Here is a 22828-nt window from a genome sequence, read left to right as displayed (position 1 = left end):
TAAGCAGACAGTCCGTAATGAATTTCTTACATTCTTATTTTGAAACAGCCAGAGACCTGAGATCGATAAAAATATTCGGTTTACGTTGTACTCTCGTAGAAAATTTGCTAGCATGACTAATACTTGCACTACGATGTACTAAAACGTAATGGTATAAATATACGCTATCGTATTGACTGTTGAACAAGTTGCAAGATAAGAATGTAATATCGTGCGATGTCAGTAATTGTTACTGTATCTCATTTCTTTGATGATTGAAATATATCTATTCGTCGATACTGAACTATCATTTTTGTCGTTTTCAAAAATATTCTGTTAAACATCTTTCTAGTTTTATGTCATAGTAACATAAGTATAGAGAAGAGATATTATAACATATCATACTCGGAATGACAAGATGATAATAGTAATAGCAATGTACGCGTGTGCTATTTTTTTATACTGAGAACTACTTCTCTGTTAAAATGTTATTCGATTGATTTAACTGATTGTGAGCCAAGTACATGTATTTAAAAAGAGAAAATAATGAAGTACAATAAAATCGAATCAATTCGCAATTTGAACATAATTGAATGTAATATGGAAAATTATAAGTAAATAAAAAGGTAAAATTCTCTGATGGAAAAATTTTACTGAAATTATTTTGGAATACTTTTCAGCAAAATTTCAGTATTTTAGAAAAATTTCAATTTAATTTCCACAATTTTTAGCTGAAAAATTCATATTTACTAAAATTTCAGCAAGATTTTAGAGAAATTTCAGCAATTTTTCAATATATTAGCTAAAAAATTCATTCTCAGTGAAATTTTAGCAAATTTCAATAATTTCGCTGGAAATGTTCCAAAACAGAATAATTTCAACAAAATTTTATCAAAGTTAAATTCAAGAATTATTAAAGCTAAATGTATCATTGAAATACAATTTATTGACATTATATATACAATCACAATTTATCAAACATTTAGAATCTATCGGTGAAGAAGGAATTGAAACTTCAATAATCACTCTTTGAATGATGTAAACGCAGTAAAGTAAGACATGGCGATTCGTATTACCTTAAATGGAATACGAAAGAGCATAAGTTATTATATTGTATATATATATATACAATATATTTTTTTTATTAAATAATATATTCAATTGTATACAACATATAGAAAATATTGAATGTATGTATATTATATTTTTTGCATCTCTATTCCTCTTAAATATTATAAAATAATAGATAAATAAATTCTTCTTTCTGTCGAATTGTTTTAATACTTCATTTTGTAATTACATATTGTAATTACATATTGTAATTGAATTCTTTAAGGTAATATGATGAACAATTCGCTCGAAAAAAAAATTTATTTACTTATTATTTTATAATATTTAAAAGGAATAGTGCAAAAATATATATGGGAGAGACCGGGATCCATCATTGTCACCATGAGTCACAAAACTTCAAACTCTTAAAAGTATATTTAAATATAAAAATTTTTGTACCATTTTTTAAAAATAATTAAAGCATAATGCATATTTCAAAATTTAATAAGTATATTTAGTAAATATTTATTAGTTTTTAAGAAAAAAATAAAAACATATTTTTAAGTAATGATCCATAATACCCTATATCCGGGGTATATCATAAGTCGATCACACATAAAATAGTAAGATTATGCAAGAAATAACGGTGAAAATTGGAAAGTTTTCAATTAACTTACATTCTAATCGTTTTCAACATGTTGCATTTTTGCTAAAATGTATGATGTTAGATGTGTTGTTAATTTGTCGTTATATTGCGCAGCGATAAATCGTTGATAGCAAATACACAAATTAACAGCAACATGTTGAATTCACGTGATGTCACACCACAAGCAAATGACTTATACACCTTGTTCTAAATTTGCTAGAAACTAATGAGTTTTATTTTTGGCAACATGATAGCAATAACACAGGGCTATCAGGCTATTAGGATTAATTTTGTGTTAATAAATATATTTTGATCTCATTGTCTTACCAACATTCCATGAAATATTAGTTTTATTCATTAATTTCCTATGATTATATTATTGCTTTGAGCACAATTACCAAACCTATGCATACAATTACTCGACACAAGAGAAATTTTTTCGTATTTGCTTTTTTTACTTTTTATCAAATATTACTAAATGAAAAATTGTTCAATATGAGATAGAGAAATACATTTATGATTTGGATTTCCTTATATCGATTTTAATTTAAAAAATTATCTCACATAGTAATTTCCTTTAAATGCGTGCAATTCCTCCACACACGCACTTTTTTCCCTACACACACGCACGCACACATATATGCCCATACACACACACACACACACACACACACACACACACACACACACACACAGAGCATTGTAAAAATAGCTTTATATTTTTACGCATTTTACTTACCGCTGCGAAAGTCGCAATGGATAATGGAATCATATTACCTGCTTTCAATCCACATGGTACATTACTTCTGTAAAGAGTTATTATTAATAAAGATTTTAGTCTAGGCGAGAACTTGTACCATTCTGCAGCATATCTGTAAGCATAAGATAATAATTGATTTTATCGAATTTTCTAAAATTATTAAATATTCAAAAAATTACATTAATTAAATTACTAATGTTTCGTGTTAATTATATATTTTAATTGTATTATATCAATTTTAAATGAAAGAATGAAGATTGTTGAATTAAAACTTTTAAATCTTTTGAATATGCTTATAATTAAATTATTATTAATTTTATTTAAAGAATGCTTTATAATCGTTAGTATATATTAAGATAAAAAATGATTATTACGCTCGATAGAATATACTTTGACTCTCGTCCATTAATCTCTGACCGGAGTAACATACAATCATTAAAGTCATTAGACATGCTGCGAATATAAATGTGAATTTTATTATTTCTTCCGCTTGATCTAATACATAAGTGATCTATAACAAATTAAAAAATGTTACATAAATATTCAAAATATAATAATATTTTTATTCATGATAACAAAAGTTTAATAAGATTAAAAATTTTACAAAAAACGAAGAAATTTAACAATATGTAATAATAATTTATTACACATTGTAATAACTTATTATATATTATTACTAATAAAGTTTAACATCATACATATAATTATAATTTTTTGTTCTCAATTTTTGTTCAAAATTTTTTTATATCTTTATATATTCTTTATATTTTTATTTATCAGTTATTATTTAATGTCTGTCTAATTACTGTCTATCTAATTACTGTCAAAATTAAAATCTGCCCAATCGACACAAAATGAAAGTAACATTAATCAATATTATAATTTCATAGTCTATAATATGAATGTATTATAACACATAGTATTACATAACAATTATTGTAGAGTGCGAAATTATATTATAACATTGACATTATGTTTCAATTTCTGTTGACTGAATGAATTGTCTCATCTATATACGAAACTGAAGAGAAAATCATCTTATGAAGTAACCTCGGCTTGGAAGATTACAAAAAGGAAAGGTAAATGTTAACAATAACACGAAATCAGCTCCGATAACCTTGATCTTTATATAATATTATTAGTGTGTTCGGGAAGATGCTATTTATGTCATTCTATCTTCATCATCCATTACACGTGACATGATAGTATGATACAAATAATGTTTATAGCGGACTCCTTGAACGCAGCGAGTGAGATTCGATTGCGCACATTGAAACTTATCGGACACAGCAGTACTTTCTAATTGGACACAGACCCAATTGGACACGGATCCGATCGGACACAAATTCGATTACGCACAGATTCGATTGCACACTGACCCGATTGCGCACCGATCCAATTGCGCATCGACCCGATTACTCACAGACTCAATCAGACGCAATAGCGATCGGAAAAACGGGAAAAATATTAGTAGATAATGAAAAACATAAATAAATGTTTATATATCTATGCAAAGCGACTCTCATCTTCCCTCTCCTTCTGTAAAAAGAGTGCACAACTTCTATAATTGTACTGTTGTTGAGATTAGAAAATCTGTCGACAGTGGGATGTATAGACCAGAACAATACTCACAAAGATTTGCACATTTCGGGCCGATTTCGGCGCGCTATCCTCATTATCGCTCGAGACTCGAATTGCCGGACGCTCACACTCTGGCTCAAGAGCATCTCTGTAGCTTAAGTGCGTAGATCGTATCTTACGTTATTAAAGAATATTTTTCTTGCAAAATAATTTTTATTTCTTTAAAAAAATCAAATATTAAATTTTCTAAAACATTTTGTCATAATAATTCTTGCTAATAATTCTTGCTTATCAGAAACTATTATAACTATAATAATTGTTATAAATTTAGATCGAGAAGTTTCTATAACAGACTTGCAAAGATTGAAGTCAGGAAATACGTGAATCTGGAAATTCCGAGATTTCCACGAAGTCTTATAAAATCTCAAGTAACGAGGATTCTATATCGCAATAACTATTTTCTTTTGTAAATATAATTATCATTTTAATTAAAATGATAAAATTATATTGGTCAATCGGGACGTAGTCAATCGGGACGCTCTCAGATAACATTTATGTATAAGATATCTAAAAGATATCTTTTAGACATCTTATGTCTAAAAAATGTCTAAAAGATGTCTTTTAGATATCTTATGCACTACAAATGTTATCTGGTGAGACAACATATTATGTCTGATTCCGACTCGCTACCCCCATTGTCGCTCGAGGCTCGGTAGCCTAATCGCCGAGCGCTCACGTGATTCTCAGGCTCAGGAACGTCCCTATACCAGAAATATACTGGAAGCGCACCTTCCGCCAAATTATTATTGAAACATGTTTTATAAATAATTTATTTCTATTAACATAAAAATTTCTATTGTTAATTTATTCATTGTTCCTTAATGATATACTTATATATCTTAATGTAGTTTTCTAATACATTACAAAATTATAACGTACATTTCGACAAGATCTTTCTACATTACCCGTGAGGTACTATTGTAAGATGCATTTTTTTTTTAATGTAGTTTCTTCAGTAGACCTATTCCATAAAAAGAAGAATCGAAAAGAAGAATCAAAATCATATTTCATATAATACAATATATAACTTTGCTTTCTTGCCAAGCCACATTCCAGTATTTGATTCTTCTTTTATCTAATTACAAATTAGTTCGGTTCGTTTCAAAAATGCATTATTTCAAAATAAAATGAATGAACAGATCAATTAAAGTATTGTCCATCGCTGCCTACTACTTTTTTCCATCTCTCAGACAATTTTCGAATTCCATCTCGAAAAAATGACTCGTTTTTGGAGGCGATCCAATTTTGGAGCCAATTTTCGATTTCTGCGAAGGAAGTGAACCGGTGACTTCCTGCATCCTTCGGAACAACCAGTAATCAGAAGGAGCAATGTCCGGAGAATATGGCGGGTGCGATAAAACATCCCATTTGAGCGTTTCCAAATATTTTTTTTAGCGACATGAGGCCGAGCGTTGTCATGAAGAAGAATAACTTTATCATGTCTGTGCTCGTGTTCCGGCCATTTTTCTCGCAATGCATGGCTCAAACAAATCAATTGTAGCCGATACCGATCGCCCGTAATGGAATCACCAAGTTTCAGCAGCTCATAATAAAGATCCTTTTCCCACCAGATACAAAGCATGATCTTTGAACCATGAATGTTCGGCCATAGTGTTGATGTCGATAGCAACGATTGACTGGGCTTAGCATAGTATTTTTTCTTCTTGGAGTTGTCGTAGAATATCCACTTCTTATCTCCAATCACAATCCGATGCAAAAAACCTTTTCTCTGTTGTCTTTGAATCAGCTGTTCGCAAGTGAAAAATCGCCTTTCAATGTCTCTCAGTTTCAGTTCATAAAGTACCTAATTTCCTTGTTTTTGAATCATTCCCATGGCTCTCAATCATATAGAAACGGCTTGTTGAGTTACCCCCAATGATTCTGCAAGCTCCTCTTGCGTTTGACTCTGATCTTCTTCGAGTAATGCCTCTAATTCTTTGTCTTCGAATTTTTTTGATTTTTCGTCCAGAGCGAGGCTTGTCTTCAACGCTGAAATCTCCATCCTTGAAACATTGAAACTATTCCCTACATGATTTATCAATTGGATCAGTATCACCATAAACTTCGACAAGCATTCGATGAGCTTCAGCCGCACTTTTCTTCCAATTAAAGCAAAAAATCAAAACATCCCGCAAATGCTGCTTGGTTAACACAAAATTCGACATTTCAAACACAATAAAAATCAAGATTTTTGTATGAAACTCAAAGCGATATAAACGGAATATTATTAGCAGATATTTAACCTCTCTGAAACCGCCAAAATCAACTGTCACTATGAACCATTCACAACAGCCATCTTTAGAGAAACCGAATTAATTTGTACTCCCAATATGTAATGTATTAGAAAACTACATTAAGATATAAGTATAACACTAAAGAACAATGAATAAATTAACAATAGAAAATTTTATGTTCATAGAAATAAATTATTTAATAAAAAATGTTTCAATAATAATTTGGCGGAACAATAATAATGCGCTCCCAGTATATTTTTGGTACGCTTCTGATCCAGAGCGTCACGTGAGCGCGCGGCAGTTCGATCGCCAAGACTTGAGCGGTGGTGGGAGTCGTTCGAAATGTCAGCTCCAAATGTGCAAATCTTTGCGAGCACTATATTATAATTATAACCAGGGTCCTGTTTTGATGTGGTAGGCTCAGAAAAGAAATGAAACGTTTATCCATTTATTTGTCTCTCACTGCATGCATCTTTCTACTCTCACCACTGCCATCAGTAGTCTATTTTATTGGGTATCCGGAAAGTTCGTGTCGATTTTGAAGAAAAATTGAAACGCAGAAGATTTAAATTTTAGTATATTTATTATTTTAGTACATTTATTAAATTATATAGGTTAGTCGGTACGAACTTTTCGAACAGCCCAATATATATTGATGGATGGACCTCGTTTTGCATGGAAAATCAAATTTTAAATCCTACTTATGTGTTTATATTCTTTTTATTGTTGATGTAAGGAAGAAAGATACAACTCATTTTGTATAGATAATATGATAATAGAAGCACGTGCAGCCTATACATATAAAGCGTCACATAATTACAAAACGTTCATTGTATTTTTTTATTAATAACGTTTTTAGTAAAGAACGAGCATCTTATGTTACTCAGAGTCATGACCTTGACAATATATGTCAAGATCAAAGTTATCGGAGTAGATTTTCGATCCGTTATTGTCAACATTTACCAAAAGAAAAATTCGACTATATTTTAGTCATTTTATATAGTTACATATTTATATTTATGTATGACATTTTATATGAATAGTTTCTGACGCTTACTCGAGTTGCAATCAAACTTATAGTTCCAACAAGCAAAATTAATGCAAGTAATGAAATTCCCTGATATGATGATTCCAATATATTAACAAATCTAAATTGAGGAAATAAATAAATAAATTAATTTAACAACGATATTATATTATATTAATAACAGTATATTATATTAGTACAAAGAGAGAGAGAGAGAGAGAGCATGTGTGCGCGCGCGTGCGCGCGCGCGTGTGTGTGTGTGTGTGTGAAAAAGAGAGAGAATAGAGATAAATATTTTATATAGAGAAGGATAATGAAAAATATAAAACCGGCCTACTCTATAGCAAGTTGATGTTTCTTTAAACATATTATATATTCTCTGTACATTAATTTTTCATTTAATGGATCAAGTTCCATATTCATACAATATCTACATTTACTGCTTTCTTTATTGTTATTTGCTGTCGAAATTAGATTCCCGATTCGTTTGCTGTAAATAATATCTCATAAGAGTTAAATAAAATATCAAAACATAAAAAGGCTAAGAAGTAAAGCTTGTTGTTCACACTATCCATTTATTTCTTTATTTATATATTTATTGCGAAATAACAATTATAAATACATACGTTTCGATCTTTTTAAATCAAGTTATGTTGATATATAGTATTAGTTTATTTTCTGCATTCGATACATCATATCTAATATACACCGGCATATACCGTTATTCACTACAAAATAAAAGGTTTCTATAGAAAATTCATTTTAATGACAATTGTTTGCGTTCTGAGTACAACAGTTTTAATATAATCTCGATACAAGAGTCTTAATATAAGCTCTCTCTTTATATGAAAATTTTCAAATGTAAATAAGTAGCGTTAATTTTATCACACTAATGATGACCTGATGTAAAAAAGTCGAAATTAGTACGTTTGTATATATTTATAATTGTTATTCCGCAATAAACATGTAAATATTGTATAACATAAACAATAAGCTTAGCTTCTTAGCCTTTTTACGCTTTGATAATTTAAATTTCATTCGTTGGAGCTTATCTATTGTATTTGATTTAAAATTAAATAAAATATGTTTTTTTTAGTAGAAAACGACACATATACGTCATAAAATACGGAAAATGTATATAAAATTATGTATATAAAATTATGTATACGTATATAAAATTAATGTTTTATAAAATATTTATAACAATATTATTACAATATTATTACAATTTTTAATTGATCTACCTGACAGCGGCAAATAAACTACACGCATGAGCGGTGCATACGATATGCATTGCATCAACGCTCATCACGACGTTTGCACCTACCAGAATTATTACAGTTGTATAACATAAAATTGGTAAAAAGTAATCATCTTTATTCACTCTGAACTCAACTTCAATCGCAAAGAATCGCGGACGTGATTCGTTAAGAGGCATCACAGTGTCTAGCAATATTGGTGTTAATGGTATTAATGAGAGTATCAACATTGAGCTAAACATTAGCACTGCAATATTCCAAAAGAGAATTGTTATATTTTATATTTTTATCATATGACGCTATATTCAGAGACGTATCTATGGAAAATAGTTCCTATGGCAAACATTGAAATTGTATCCTTATGCAAATATCTGAATGAATCCATGTTTTAGATAATTTTACATAACATCAGCTCAAAAAGTCAAGTATGTTTATCTTTTATTTATTTTATACATTACATTACACTTATTTACATTATAACAATTTACATTACCACTAAAAATTATAACTGCATCTTTCTTTTACCATTGCAAATTGATCTCTGCTCAAAGTTCATTTTTCAGACAAAAGTTTATTAAGAAAAAAAGAAGTATGAAAAGGTGGAAGAAAATATATTTTTACGAGAAACATTTGCACACAAAGATTTACGTAAAAGGAGATTTATTTAAGACAAAATAATTGACTTAAATAATTATTAAGTCTTGATTTGTCTTTCACATTACAAAAAATAAACTTCGCTCTTACCAACTAAATTGTCATGAATATTATATGTTTATAATTTATAATTTCTGCGACATTTAACATTTTGAAATAAACGTTCAATTAAAAATATTTCAAATTATGTAGAGATTATAAATAATTATCTTTTAGTGAATAAAAAAATTATGTAAATGAAATATTTGACAGTTTATTTTAATGAAAAAAACGATATTTTTCACAAAAGTTTAGAAATAAAATTAGATTGTCAGATTGATATTTTGATTCATGATGTATGTATATTATGTTTGAGAAAATACATTGAATCGTACTGAGTTAATAAAAACTACTTTGTGCGATTTGGCACCTTTCTTTAAGTGGCGTCTAGAGCAGGTGTCTGCCTTAGATATGTCTCTGGTTATATTCAGTATATTAGTCTTGCAATACTTACTCGAGTAATATTTTGTAAATTTTCGTGATAGCATAGAATAATTTTTCATAACTTGAACTTCCATATCATTCGTAAATATATCCCAATGCTGATCAATTGCTTTGTACAACCGTCGCAACTGATTACAACAAATATGGAAACATGTTAAGTCTGAAATAGTTTTATCGCAGTATAAATAATAACATAAGTAAAAAGGGAAAATAAATATAACACATTATAGTTATAAAAACTTGCCTTGTCATGGTTCCAGAACTCATTTATTTGCCTTCCAATGAAAGACATTGACATCATAAATTGATAACTAGCATCAAAAATCATTTGTGGATTGTCCAAATGATCATGCAATAATAACATCTGCGTGTCATTCGTAAATATGTTACGTTTAAATAAATAAGTATAGAATTGTGAAACACGATTTATTAAATACAAAATGTTATACTTTTGTGTATATGTTTAATTAGTTTAATTATGTTTAATTATTAATTATTATATATGTTGCATTGTAAACTTCTCATGACAGGAACATACATAATGCTCACTAACGATGTGGTATACATATATTATACTTAAATTTTATAAAAATAAGATTTAAAATTAAAAACACAAATTGGATGTATTTGTCTGAAATATATATCGATCCATACGTATTACCTCGAAGGGGCAATAACTTATTTCGATCAGAAAGAAGAAAGTTCGTAAGAAATTTCTGATGGACTTATTTTGAAATGGCCAAAGGCCCATGCTCAACAGAAATATCCGGTTAACGTTATACTCTCGCAGAAAATTTTCTAACATGATTATTCGTCTTAGTTTCTCATTGAAAGACAACAGAATGACACGCGCTCTCTCCCTCTCTACATATGTTATTGTTTCCTTAACTGTGTAAGTCGCGGCGCAAATAATATGAAATTGTAGGATGTCTGGAACTGTCAAAGTTTACTAATTTAGTGATGTCAAAGCGTGTCTGATACTAAACCATCACTTTTTTATTTCTGAAATATTTATTGGACGCTTTCGTAAAGTGATACATTATAACATTGTGCTATCGCATGATACAATAGAAAGTTGAGGGTGACTATATATAATAATAATGTAAACGCGTGCTAGTTTCCTGTCTTATTCGTCGTACAAGTCTTATTTGTCTCTAGTATGTTAGAATAGCTAACAGATATTCTAACAAGAATTTTAAACACTACAATTGTGTATGTGCACGAATGGAATTTTTAGTTTATCTTTCAAAATAGAAAATGGTATGTTGTAATAAGAAAGACAAGCTCAAAATTAAACTATATTAAAAGAAATATACATGATATCCTAAAATAATTGTCAAATATTTGGCAGGTAGAGCAGACTAAGTGAAAACATCCTTTACCTTACATTTTGCAATAGTTAACAAGATATTAATTATTAAAAATTGCCGAAATCTTCACTAATTTTTTACTCAATTACTATCAACTTTACAGAAAAACTGCAAGAGACAAAAATTGCCGAAAATTGATATTTTAATAATTTTTTACTCAAATACTATTAACTTTATAGAAAATCTGCAAGAAACAAAAATTATTTATTTTCTTCTCATAGAACTGTAAGAATTTTTTCAAAATTTTTCAGAATTTTTTGATAGTGTATTTTCTTATGGTAAAAATAACAAATAAGATAATGCAGTATTAAAAAGTTAATAAAAAATTCTCAAAAAATTTTTGGAGCTCTTTGAGAAGAAAATAATAAACAATTTTTGTTTTTTGCAGATTTTTTATAAAGTTAATAGTAATTGAGTAAAAAAATTATTAAAATATCAATTTTCGGCAATTTTTAGCAATTAATCTTATTAACTATTGCTAAAATTATAAAATGGTGGTAAAAAACTTTTCTTCTCAGTTTAGTTTATTCTGCGAAAGATTTATCATTACTTTCCGAGCACTCTATATAAGGAAATATTTTACGTTAAAGCAGGAAATTTGTTTCATCAGAGCACATGTTGTATTTAAAAGTTAGGTTTTAAAGATGAACTTTTTTGTAACAATTTTTAAACGAATAACGAGTGACAACTAAAACCTGATGAAGATCACTGAGAATCATAACACCATATGTCAAGGTCATTGGAACGGTCTCCCCTAATCGGAATATTTACCACTGTTATATAAGTTACAATTACTTAAGTAACAAAATCATATTATCTGCAATCTTTAATTCATGGTATACATATTATTAAAAAAATTGAAGCACGCGCTAAAGTTGTGATGAAAGAATAGAATCTAAAGTACTTTAGGCAAAATACAATAAGATAATAATGAAAAGATAAGCATATTAATTGCTTGTTTTCTAGTTTCTTTAAATTTCACTTGTTTGTTAGATCTTTTTCCAAACAATATGAATATATTTTAATATACTTCTTTCTTATGTTAAATGATATCTCAAAATTAAGATATAAAAGAAATAAATCATAGTTTTAGAATTATTAGTTTGTTTTTTATCAATATTTAATGTATAAAAATTTTTATTATTGTTATTTTCATTCAAATTTTCGAAAGATAAAATAGATATGGGAACCAAGTATATTTTTTAAAAATCCATAATATTTATTTGACTCCATAATACAGTATTCATAAATTTAAATATTGAATATTTAAGTACTGTATAAAATAGTTTCTTATAATAAATCAAATGATGGGTTCTTATAACAAATAGCAAGACGAATGTTGATAAATGATGATTTCTCGTATTTCACAAACATTTAAATTTATCGATCTATTTTCTTCATTGAGTACCCCTCATTAAGTACGCAGATCTGCAAATCATTTTAATACAATTTAATTGACGAACAATACAACGAATTATGAAAGAAAATGAGATAACATATCAAATCGAGTACTTTTTTATAGAATATCCTAGATCAATTTTTAAAACGAAAACAAGTTTACTAGATCATATACATGGTAAACAAAGGATTAAGGGCTCTCGAAGCAAATGAGATACATCTAGCTATGCGCCCCACACCCAAGGATCCTCTAGCTCCCAAAGTTCCGGCGGGAGATGCTCGCCAGGTGGTGATTCACGTGGTGGACGTATTGGATACTGTTCCACGTCAAAAAAATTTCTCTAGCTCCTCTGGATCGAATGGAGGATATTCATAACGTGCCTCGCGCCTTGGTACGTCGCGCATCGTGGATTTTATCTTAGACACAATTGCTCATCGGCTCGATTGCTCACAGACTCAATCAGACGCAATAGCGATCGAAAAAACGGGGAAAATATTAGTAGATAATGAAAAAACTTAAATAAATGTTAATATATCTATGCAAAGTGATTCTCACTTTCTCTCTCCTTCTGTAAAACAACTTCTATAATTGTACTGTTGTTGAGATTAAAAAATTTGTCGATAGTGATATGTATGGACTAGTACAGTAAAGATTTGCACATTTCGGGCCGATTCCGGCGCGATACCTCCCCCTATTGCTCGAGGCTCGGGGGCCGAGCAGCCGAGTCCCACGTAATGCTCTGGCTCAGGAGCATCCCTATATCAGAAATATACTGAGAGTGCACCTTCCGCCAAATTATTATTGATACATGTTTTTTATTAAATAATTTATTTCTATTAACATAAAAATTTCTATTGTTCTATTGTTAATTTATTCATTGTTCTTTAATGATATATTTATATATCTTAATTTTCTATTACATAATTATAATGTACATTTCGACAAGATCTTACAATAGTAGTCACCCGTGAGATACTATTGTAAGATGCATTTTTTTTTAATATGATTTCTTCAGTAAGCTTATTCCACAAAAAGAAGAATCGAAAAGAAGAATCAAAATCATATATCATATAATACGATATCATATAATTTATATACGATATATATTTTGCTTTCTTGCCAAGTCACATTCGAGTATTCTTCTTTTACCTAATTATGTAATGTATTAGAAAACTACGTTAAAATATAAGTATATCGCTAAAGAACAATGAATAAATTAACAATAGAAAATTTTGTTAATAGAAATAAATTATTTAATGTTTCAATAATAAAATGTTTCAATAATAATTGAAGATGCGCCAGTATAAATTTCTGGTATAGGGAGCTCCTGATCCAGAGCGTCACATGAGCGTTCGGCAACTCGGCCGCTGAGCCTCGAGCGGTGGGAGTCGTTCGTCGGAAATCAGCCCGAAATATGCAAATCTTTGCGAGCACTGTATTATAATATTATAATAGGGTCCTGTTATGATGTGCTAGGCTAGAAAAGAGATGAAACGTTCATCCATTTATCTTTCACTATACGCGTCTTTCTACTCTCACTCCATCAATAGTCCATTCTATGCCGATGGGTAGACCTTGCTTTGTGTGGAAAATCGAACTTTAAGTTTTACTTGTTTATACTCATTTCATTGTTGATGTAAGGAAGAAAGATACAACTCATTTTGAACAGGTAATATAATAATAGAAGCACGTATAGCCTATACATATAAAGTGTCACATAATTACAAAATGTACAAAACATTCATTGTACTTTTTTATTAACAATGTTTTTAGTGAAAAACGAGCACAAGATGAAATGATTATGAAGGTTACTCAGAGTCATGACCTTGACAAGGTCATATGTCAAGGTCAAAGTTATCGGAGTCTATTTTCAATTCGTTATTGTCAATATTTACCAAAAGAAAAATTCGATTATATTTTAGTCATTTTGTATAGTTATGTTTATATTTATGTATGACATTTTATATGAATAATTTCTGACACTTACTCGGGTTGCAATCAAACTTATAGTTCCAATAAGCAAGATTAATAGAAGTAATGAAATTCCCTGATATGATGAATTCAATGTATTAACAAACCTAAATTGAGGAAATTAATAAATTAATTTATATAACAATAATATTATATAACAGTATATTATATTAGTACAAAGAGAGAGAGAGAGAATGAGCGCGCGCGCGCGCGCGCATGTGTGTGTGTGTGTGTGTGTGTGTGTGTGTGTGTGTGTGTGTGTGTGTGAAAAAGAGAGAGAATAGAAACAAACATTTTATAGAGGAGGATAATGAAAAATATAAAAACAGCCTACTCTATAGCAAGTTGATGTTTCTTTAAACATATTATATATTCTCTGTACATTAATTTTTCATTTAATGGATCAAGTTCCATATTCATACAATATCTACATTTGTTGCTTTCTTTATTGTGATTTGCTTTCGAAATTAGATTCTCGATTCGTTTGCTGTAAATAATATCTCATAAGAGTTAAATAAAATATCAAAACATAAAAAGGCTAAGAACTTAAACTTGTTTTTCACACTATACATTTATTTTTTTATTTATATATTTATTGCGAAATAATAATTATAAACACATACGTTTCGAACTTTTTACATCAGGTCATCATCAGTGTGATAAAATTATCGCTGGTTTACATTTCAAAATTTTCATAAACTCGAAATGCAAACAATTGTCACTAGAATGAATTTTCTATAGAAACTTTGTATTTTATAATGAATAACGTATGTGCCGGTGTAATATTAGATGTATCGAATGCAAAGAATGAACTAATATTGTACCAATACACACCGTTATTCACCACAAAGTGCAAGATTTCTATAAAAAATTCACTTTAATGAACAATTGTTTGCGTTCTGATTAAGAGTTTTAGTATAATCTCGGTACATAATTCTTAATGGGTCTTATTATAATCTCTCTCTTTATATGAAAATTTTGAAATTTGTAAATCGGTAACGATAATTTTATCATACTGATGATGACCTGATGTAAAAAAAATCGAAATGTTTGTATGTATTTGTAATTGTTAATCCGCAATAAACGTGTAAATATTGTAATATAGCACGAACAATAAGCTTGGCTTCTTAACCTTTTTACGTGTTGATAAATCGAATTTCATTCGTTGGAGTTTATCCATTGTATTTGATTTAAAATTAAATAAAATATGTTTTTTTTTTAGTAAATAATAAACGACACATACACGTCATAAAATACATATATGGAAAATGTATATAAAATTAATGTTTTATAAAATATTTATAATATTATTACAATTAATTTAATTGATCTACCTGACAGCGGCAAATAAACTACACGCATGAGCGGTGCACGCGATATGCATTGCATCAACACTCATCACAACGTTTGCACCTACCAGAATTATTACAGTTGTATAACATAAAATTGGTAAAAAGTAATCATCTTTATTCACTCTGAACTCAACTTCAATCGCAAAGAATCGCGGACGTGATTCGTTAAGAGGCATCACAGTGTCTAGCAATATTGGTGTTAATGGTATTAATGAGACTATCAATATTGAGCTAAACATTAGCACTGCAATATTCCAAAAAAGAGAATTGTGTTATATTTTAAGATCATATGACGCTATATTCAGAGACGTATCTACGGAAAATAATTCCTATGACAAGCATTGAAATTGCACCCCTATCTAAATATCTGAATGAATCCATGTTTTAGATAATTTTATAACATTAGCTCAAAAAGTCAAATATGTTTATCTTTTATTTATTTACATTACATTACACTTACTTACATTATAGCAATTTACATTACCACTAAAAATTATAACTGCATCTTTCTTTTACTATTGCAAATTGATCTCTGTTCAAAGTTTATTTTTCAGACAAAAGTTTATTAAGAAAAAAAGAAGTATGAAAAGGTGGAAGAAAATATATTTTTACGAGAAAATTTGCACACAAAGATTTACGCAAAAGGAGATTTATTTAAGACAAAATAATTGACTTAAATAATTATTATTAAGTCTTGACTTGTCTTTCACATTACAAAAAATAAACTTCGCTCTTACCAACTAAATTATCATGAATATTATATGTTTATAATTTATAATTTCTGCGACATTTAACATTTTGAAATAAACGTTCAATTAAAAATATTTCAAATTATGTAGAGATTATAAATAATTATCTTTTAGTGAATAAAAAAATTATGTAAATGAAATATTTGACAGTTTATTTTAATGAAAAAAACGATATTTTTCACAAAAGTTTAGAAATAAAATTGTCAGATTGATTCATAATGTATACCATTTGAGGAAATACATCGAATCGTATTGAGTTAATAAAAACTACTTTGCGCGATTTGGCGCAAAGTAGTTTTAAGTTGCGCCCTCTTTAAATGGCGTCCAGGGCACATGTCATGCCTGCCATACCTTAGATATGTCTCTGGCTATATTCAGTATATTAGTCTTGCAATACTTACTCGAGTAATATTTTGTAAATTTTCGTGATAGCATAGAATAATTTTTCATAACTTGAACTTCCATATCATTCGTAAATATATCCCAATGCTGATCAATTGCTTTGTACAACCGTCGCAACTGATTACAATAAACATGGAAACATGTTAAGTCTGGAATAGTTTTACTGCAGTATAAACATAAGTAAAAAGGGAAATCAAATATAACACATTATAAAAACTTGCCTTGTCGTGGTTCCAGAACTCATTTATCTGCCTCCCAATGAAAGAAATCGACATCATAAATTGATAAATGGCATCAAAAATCATTTGTGGATTATCCAAATGATCACACAATAATAATATCTGCGTGTCATTTGTAAAATATGTTATGTTTAAATAAATAAGTAGAGAATTGTATAATAAGAATTGTGCACGATTTATTAAATGCAAAATATTATACATTTGTGTGTATGTTTAATTAGTTTAATTATGTTTAATTATTAATTATTATATTAAATATGTTGCATTGTAAACTTCTCATGACAGGAAACATACATAATGCTTACTAACGACGTGGTATATATATATATATATTATACTTAAATTTTATAAAAATAAGATTTAAAATTAAAAATAAAAATTGGATGTATCTGTCTGATATATCGATCCATACGTACCTCGAAGGGACAATAACTTATTTCGATCAGAAAGAAGAAAGTTCGTAAGAAATTTCTGATGGACTTATTTTGAAATGGCCAAAGGCCCATGATAAACAGAAATATCCGATTAACGTTATATTCTCGCAGAAAATTTTCTAGCATGATTATTCGTCTTAGTTTCTCATTGTAAGACTACAACAGAATGACACGCGCTCTCTCTCTCTCTCTCTCTCTCTCTCTCTCTCTCTCTCTCTCTCTCTCTCTCTCTACATATGTTATTGATTCCTTAACTGTGTAAGTCGCGGCGCAAATAATATGAAATTGTAGGATGTCTGGAACTGTCAAAGTTTACTAATTTAGTGATGTCAGAGCATGTCTGACTAAACCAACACTTTTCTATTTCTGAAATATTTATTGGACGCTTTCGCAAAGTGATACATTATAACATTATGCTATTGCATGATACAATAGAAAGTTGAGGGGTGACTATATATAATAATAATGTAGATGCGTGCTGGTTTCCTGTCTTATTCATTGTACAAGTCTTATTCGTCTCTAGTTTGTTAGAATATCTAACAGATATTCTAACAAGAATTTTAAACACTACAATTGTGTATGTGCACGAATGGAATTTTTAGTTTATCTTTCAAAATAGAAAATGGAACGTTATAATAAGAAAGACAAGCTCAAAATTAAACTATATTAAAAGAAATATGCATGATATCCTAAAATAATTGCCAAATATTTTATGGCCGGTAGAGCAGACTAAGTCAAAAAATCCTTTATCTTACATTTTGCAATTTTCGCAATAGTTAACAAGATATTAATTACTAAAAATTGCCGAAAATTGTCGAAATCTTCAATAATTTTTTACTCAATTACTATCAACTTTACAGAAAAACTGCAAGAGACAAAAATTGTTTGTTTTCTTCTCATAGAACTCTAAGAATTTTTTCAAAATTTTTCAGAATTTTTTAATAGTGTATTTTCTTATGAGAAAAATAACAAATAAGAAAAGTGCAGTATTGAAAAGTTGATAAAAAATTCTGAAAAAATTTTTGGATCTCTCTGAGAAGAAAATAAACAATTTTTGTTTCTTGCAGTTTTTCTATAAAGTTAATAGTATTTGAGTAAAAAATTATTAAAATATCAATTTTCGGCAATTTTTAGCAATTAATCTTATTAACTATTGCTAAAATTATAAAATGGTAAAGGACTTTTCTTCTCAGTTTAGTTTATTCTGCGAAAGATTTATCATTACTTTCCATGCACCCTACATAAGGAAATATTTTTAAAGCAGGAAATTTGTTTCATCACAGTTGTATTTAAAAGTTAGGTTTTATTGATGAACTTTTTTGCAACAACTTTTTAATGAATAACGAGTGACAGCTAAAACTTAATGAAGATCACTAAGAATCATGACAACATATATCAAGGTCATTGGAGTTGCCTCCCCTAATCGACATATTTATCATTGTTATACAAGTTACAATTACTTAAGTAACAAAACATATTATCTGCAATCTTTAATTCATGGTATACATGTTATTAAAAAATTAAAGCACGTGCTAAAGTTGTGATGAAAGAATAGAGTCTAAAGTACTTTAGGCATGAAAATACAATAACATAATAATGAAAAGATAAGCATATTAATTACTTGTTTTCTAGTTTCTTTAAATTTCACTTGTTTGTTAGATCTTTTTCCAAACAATATGAATATATTTTAATATACTTCTTTCTTATGTTAAATGATATCTCAAAATTAAGATATAAAAGAAATAAATCATAGTTTTAGAATTATTAGTTTGTTTTTTATCAACATTTAATATATAAAAATTTTTATTATTGTTATTTTCATTAAAATTTTCGAAAGATAAAATAGATATGGGAACCAAGTATATTTTTTAAAAATCCATAATATTTATTTGACTCCATAATACAGTATTTATAAATTTAAATATTGAATATTTAAGTATTGTATAAAACAGTTTCTTATAATAATTCAAATGATGGATTCTTATAATAAATAGCAAGACGGATGTTGATAAATGATGATTTTTCGTGTTTCACAAATGTTTAAATTTATCGATCCATTTTCTTCATTGATTCCTCTCATTAAGTACACATTTCTGCAAATCATTTTAATACAATTTAATTGACGAACAATACAACGAATTACGAAAGAAAATGAGATAACATATCAAATCGAGTATACTTTTTTATAGTAGAATATCCTAGATCAATTTTAAAAACGAAAACAAGTTTACCAGATCATATACATGGTAGACGAAGAATTAAGGGCTCTCGAAGCGAATGAGATCGGATATGTCTGGCTGTGCGCCCCATACCCAAGGATCCTCTAGCTCCCAAAGTTCCGGCGGGAGATGCTCGCGACCAGGTGGTGGTCCACGTGGTGGACTTATTGGATACTGTTCCACGTCAAAAAATCTCTCTAGCTCCTCTGGTTCGAATGGAGGATACTCATAACGTGCCTCGCGCCTTGATACGTCTCGCATCGTGGGTTTTATCTTAGACAAGTCTTCCTCTTCTCTCCAGGATATCTCACCTTCAGGTAAAAACTCCTCCTCGAGAGGTATGTCTAAAAGCAGATTCTCCGGCAATTGCTCCTCTATTTCTATTAACTTCTCGAATTCCTGTTCAGCTCGGCGAGCTGCTTCACGCGCCTTAAGTCCGGCCATACTTTTTTTGACGAATTCGCGTGCCGCCACGATGACTGGATGTTCTCGACCGTATTCAACGCGGAACATCTCGCTCTCAATATCAGGAACTCTGTATTAAATATGGACATTGATTAACGTGATAAATTTCCAACTAACTGATACGTAAAAATAATGAAACTTTAAACTCAAAAAATTCTTCTCTTGTTTTTTGCTCAGCAAAAAACATTTGTTTTTTAGTTATTGATACACTGTTATCGAAGAAGAGGAAAAGTTCCAATGTTAATCTGAAATTTATTTATTTAAAAATAAGTTATTATTTAAAAACAATCTTACTTACAATATACCGGTTCTCTAGATGCGTGGATTATAAAGGCACATTTCATATAGAATAATCACAGATAATAATCACTTATATAAATAGATTGCTGACTCAATGCAATAGAAAGAGATGATTTGATTCCGAGCTGTTTTTGTTCTAGTTCCCATGTGTATGTATCCTGTCTGTGTATCGTGTGAATTTATCCATGTAATTTATACATATATGAGTGAGAGAACTCAAATATGTCACTGCCCAGAAATGCTATTTTATTTGTACGTTTTTGTCGTACGACAAATGTGTACAGAACAGAAAGATTCTCAGATCCTTTCTATCCTATAGCCAATCAACAGGCTTGAAAAATTTGTCGTACAACAAAAACGAATAGAAATGAAATATCATCCCAGCGTTGTCTTCAAAGATAGAGGTGAAGTTGGCAGTCTACTTATAGAAGTTTGTGGGAACAATAATCCCGATTAAATCGGTCCATTTGAGATATGTTATACTTCTTGTGATTCTGATAAAATGTCTCCATTGTCACATTCATATAAAATTAACAGATAAAAAGATAGAGAAAGGAAAGGTTCAATACTAATAACGATTTGAAACAAGCCAGTATTTATAGCCGATTCTTACACTTAAGACTGTATATAATAAAGAGACATTCTAGACAACATATAAGTTTTAATAAATTATAGTAAACATATACACCTTCCATTAATCTATAATAGCAAGAATGGTTTTAAAACGCGATAGTTTACAAGATATTAATTGTTTATGATTTTCTATGTGCTTTATATACCAGTTCCAGCGATATTCGCTTCAAAAGAGAAAAACTGATTTTTTTCTAAAGGATATTTAATCTCTTAAAAGTGCATATGATCACATATATAAAAAAATACGTGTCGCTTATTTTTGTCTGGAGAATAACATACTAAAAACTCATTAAAATTGGAAGAAGACAGTTGGGTCCCTTAAATAGTACTCAACCCTGATAATATTACCCATAAAACTCAATTTTAGTACTCAGAATGTCTAAAATGTGAACATGTCGAATGTTAATTAATCCATTTGGAATATTTATTTTACATCAATTTCCTTGTCCTTTTTTTATTCTTGTCCTTGTCTTATGTGACTGGTTACTCGCATACATATATATATATATGTGTATATATATATATATATATATATATATGCGTATGTGTACCTATTACATACTCGTATAAAAGAAAGCATCAAATTATATTAAGCGGGAAATACTTGACCATCTAAAAAGTAAGGATTTTTTTAGCAAGGATTGTGGGAAAAGTATAAATATGATCCACTTGTAATTTGGCACTTTATTAATACATGTATTGAACTTGTGCAAATTTTATTGAAAAATATTAATCTTGCAAAGAAATACAGCAATCCGCGTAAAAGGTGCACCGGTAAATGATGGTCACGATTCCGCCATTTTGGTTATCTTGAAACAAAAAATTCAAATAGTTTCATAAATTATAATATATTCCCTATCGACCGAGCTTTTTTCCATTTTTTTTTAAATTGATAGAAATAAATATGTTTGAATCTTTGACACATTTTTTATATTATAAATGTTATAGCATTTTGGAAACTAAAAATTGATTTTATGTGAATGTGATGACAATGTAGAGACATTTGTTCAGAATCATAAGACATAACATATATCTCAATCAAATGAACCAATTTTACCAGAGTTATTTTTCCATGTGAAACGTGAGGGATCCTATCTTCTGTTTTGTTTTTCTGATGTTAAATGATCCTGATAGCAAAGTCTGCAGATTTTGAGCAGAGCTTGCGACCAATTTTTGATTGCAGAAAGGCAATAAATTATACACAGAGTTTGTACTATCAGACAATGTTAACAAACTGCTGTCAAAAATATAACAAAGCCCACTGACATACTATGTCAACAAATTAGTGATAGAAACCAAACAGAGTCTCCTGACATAATCTGACGGAATCTGACAGATTGGCAACAGAAACTGAGCAAGATCTGTCATTTTCATATATGGTCTCGAGATGAACTTGCTTCTCGTAAGAAGAAAATGCCCAGGAGTTCTATAAGAATTAGTAAATCGAATAGGCAAATCTAGAGATTCCCAAATTCTTTTGAAGTGTGCTTTCTGAATATTTTTTTTATTATTTTATAATTTTCTCATGTATATTTTGAAATGTGAAGCTAATCGATAATATT

At 29.1% G+C, this 22828-nt stretch overlaps 2 protein-coding genes across 2 annotated transcripts in view; both read right to left on the bottom strand.

Annotated features, from left to right (window-relative positions):
• Nucleotides 1-34: 34 nt before the first annotated feature.
• Nucleotides 35-16114, bottom strand: LOC108684456. Its single transcript, XM_018188775.1, is given in 13 exon segments — nucleotides 35-138; nucleotides 2402-2547; nucleotides 7318-7458; nucleotides 7675-7827; nucleotides 8582-8843; nucleotides 9744-9861; nucleotides 9978-10097; nucleotides 10395-10621; nucleotides 14315-14366; nucleotides 14490-14580; nucleotides 14808-14960; nucleotides 15808-16088; nucleotides 16091-16114. Coding segments are annotated over 13 exon segments (1872 nt in total).
• Nucleotides 16115-19907: 3793 nt separating this feature from the next.
• The window catches only part of LOC108684455 (titin-like), a 10266-nt gene continuing 7345 nt past the window's right edge, over nucleotides 19908-22828 (bottom strand). Inside the window, exon 6 of the mRNA XM_018188774.1 lies at nucleotides 19908-20403. Within this exon, the coding sequence (XP_018044263.1) occupies nucleotides 19908-20403 (496 nt within the window). The remainder of the gene's footprint in view (nucleotides 20404-22828) is intronic.

This window comes from Atta colombica, unplaced genomic scaffold (assembly GCF_001594045.1).
Source record: "Atta colombica isolate Treedump-2 unplaced genomic scaffold, Acol1.0 scaffold135, whole genome shotgun sequence".
Taxonomy (NCBI): domain Eukaryota; kingdom Metazoa; phylum Arthropoda; class Insecta; order Hymenoptera; family Formicidae; genus Atta; species Atta colombica.
Note: the sequence above shows the minus strand (reverse complement) of the source record. Positions and strands in the feature narration are given on the sequence as shown.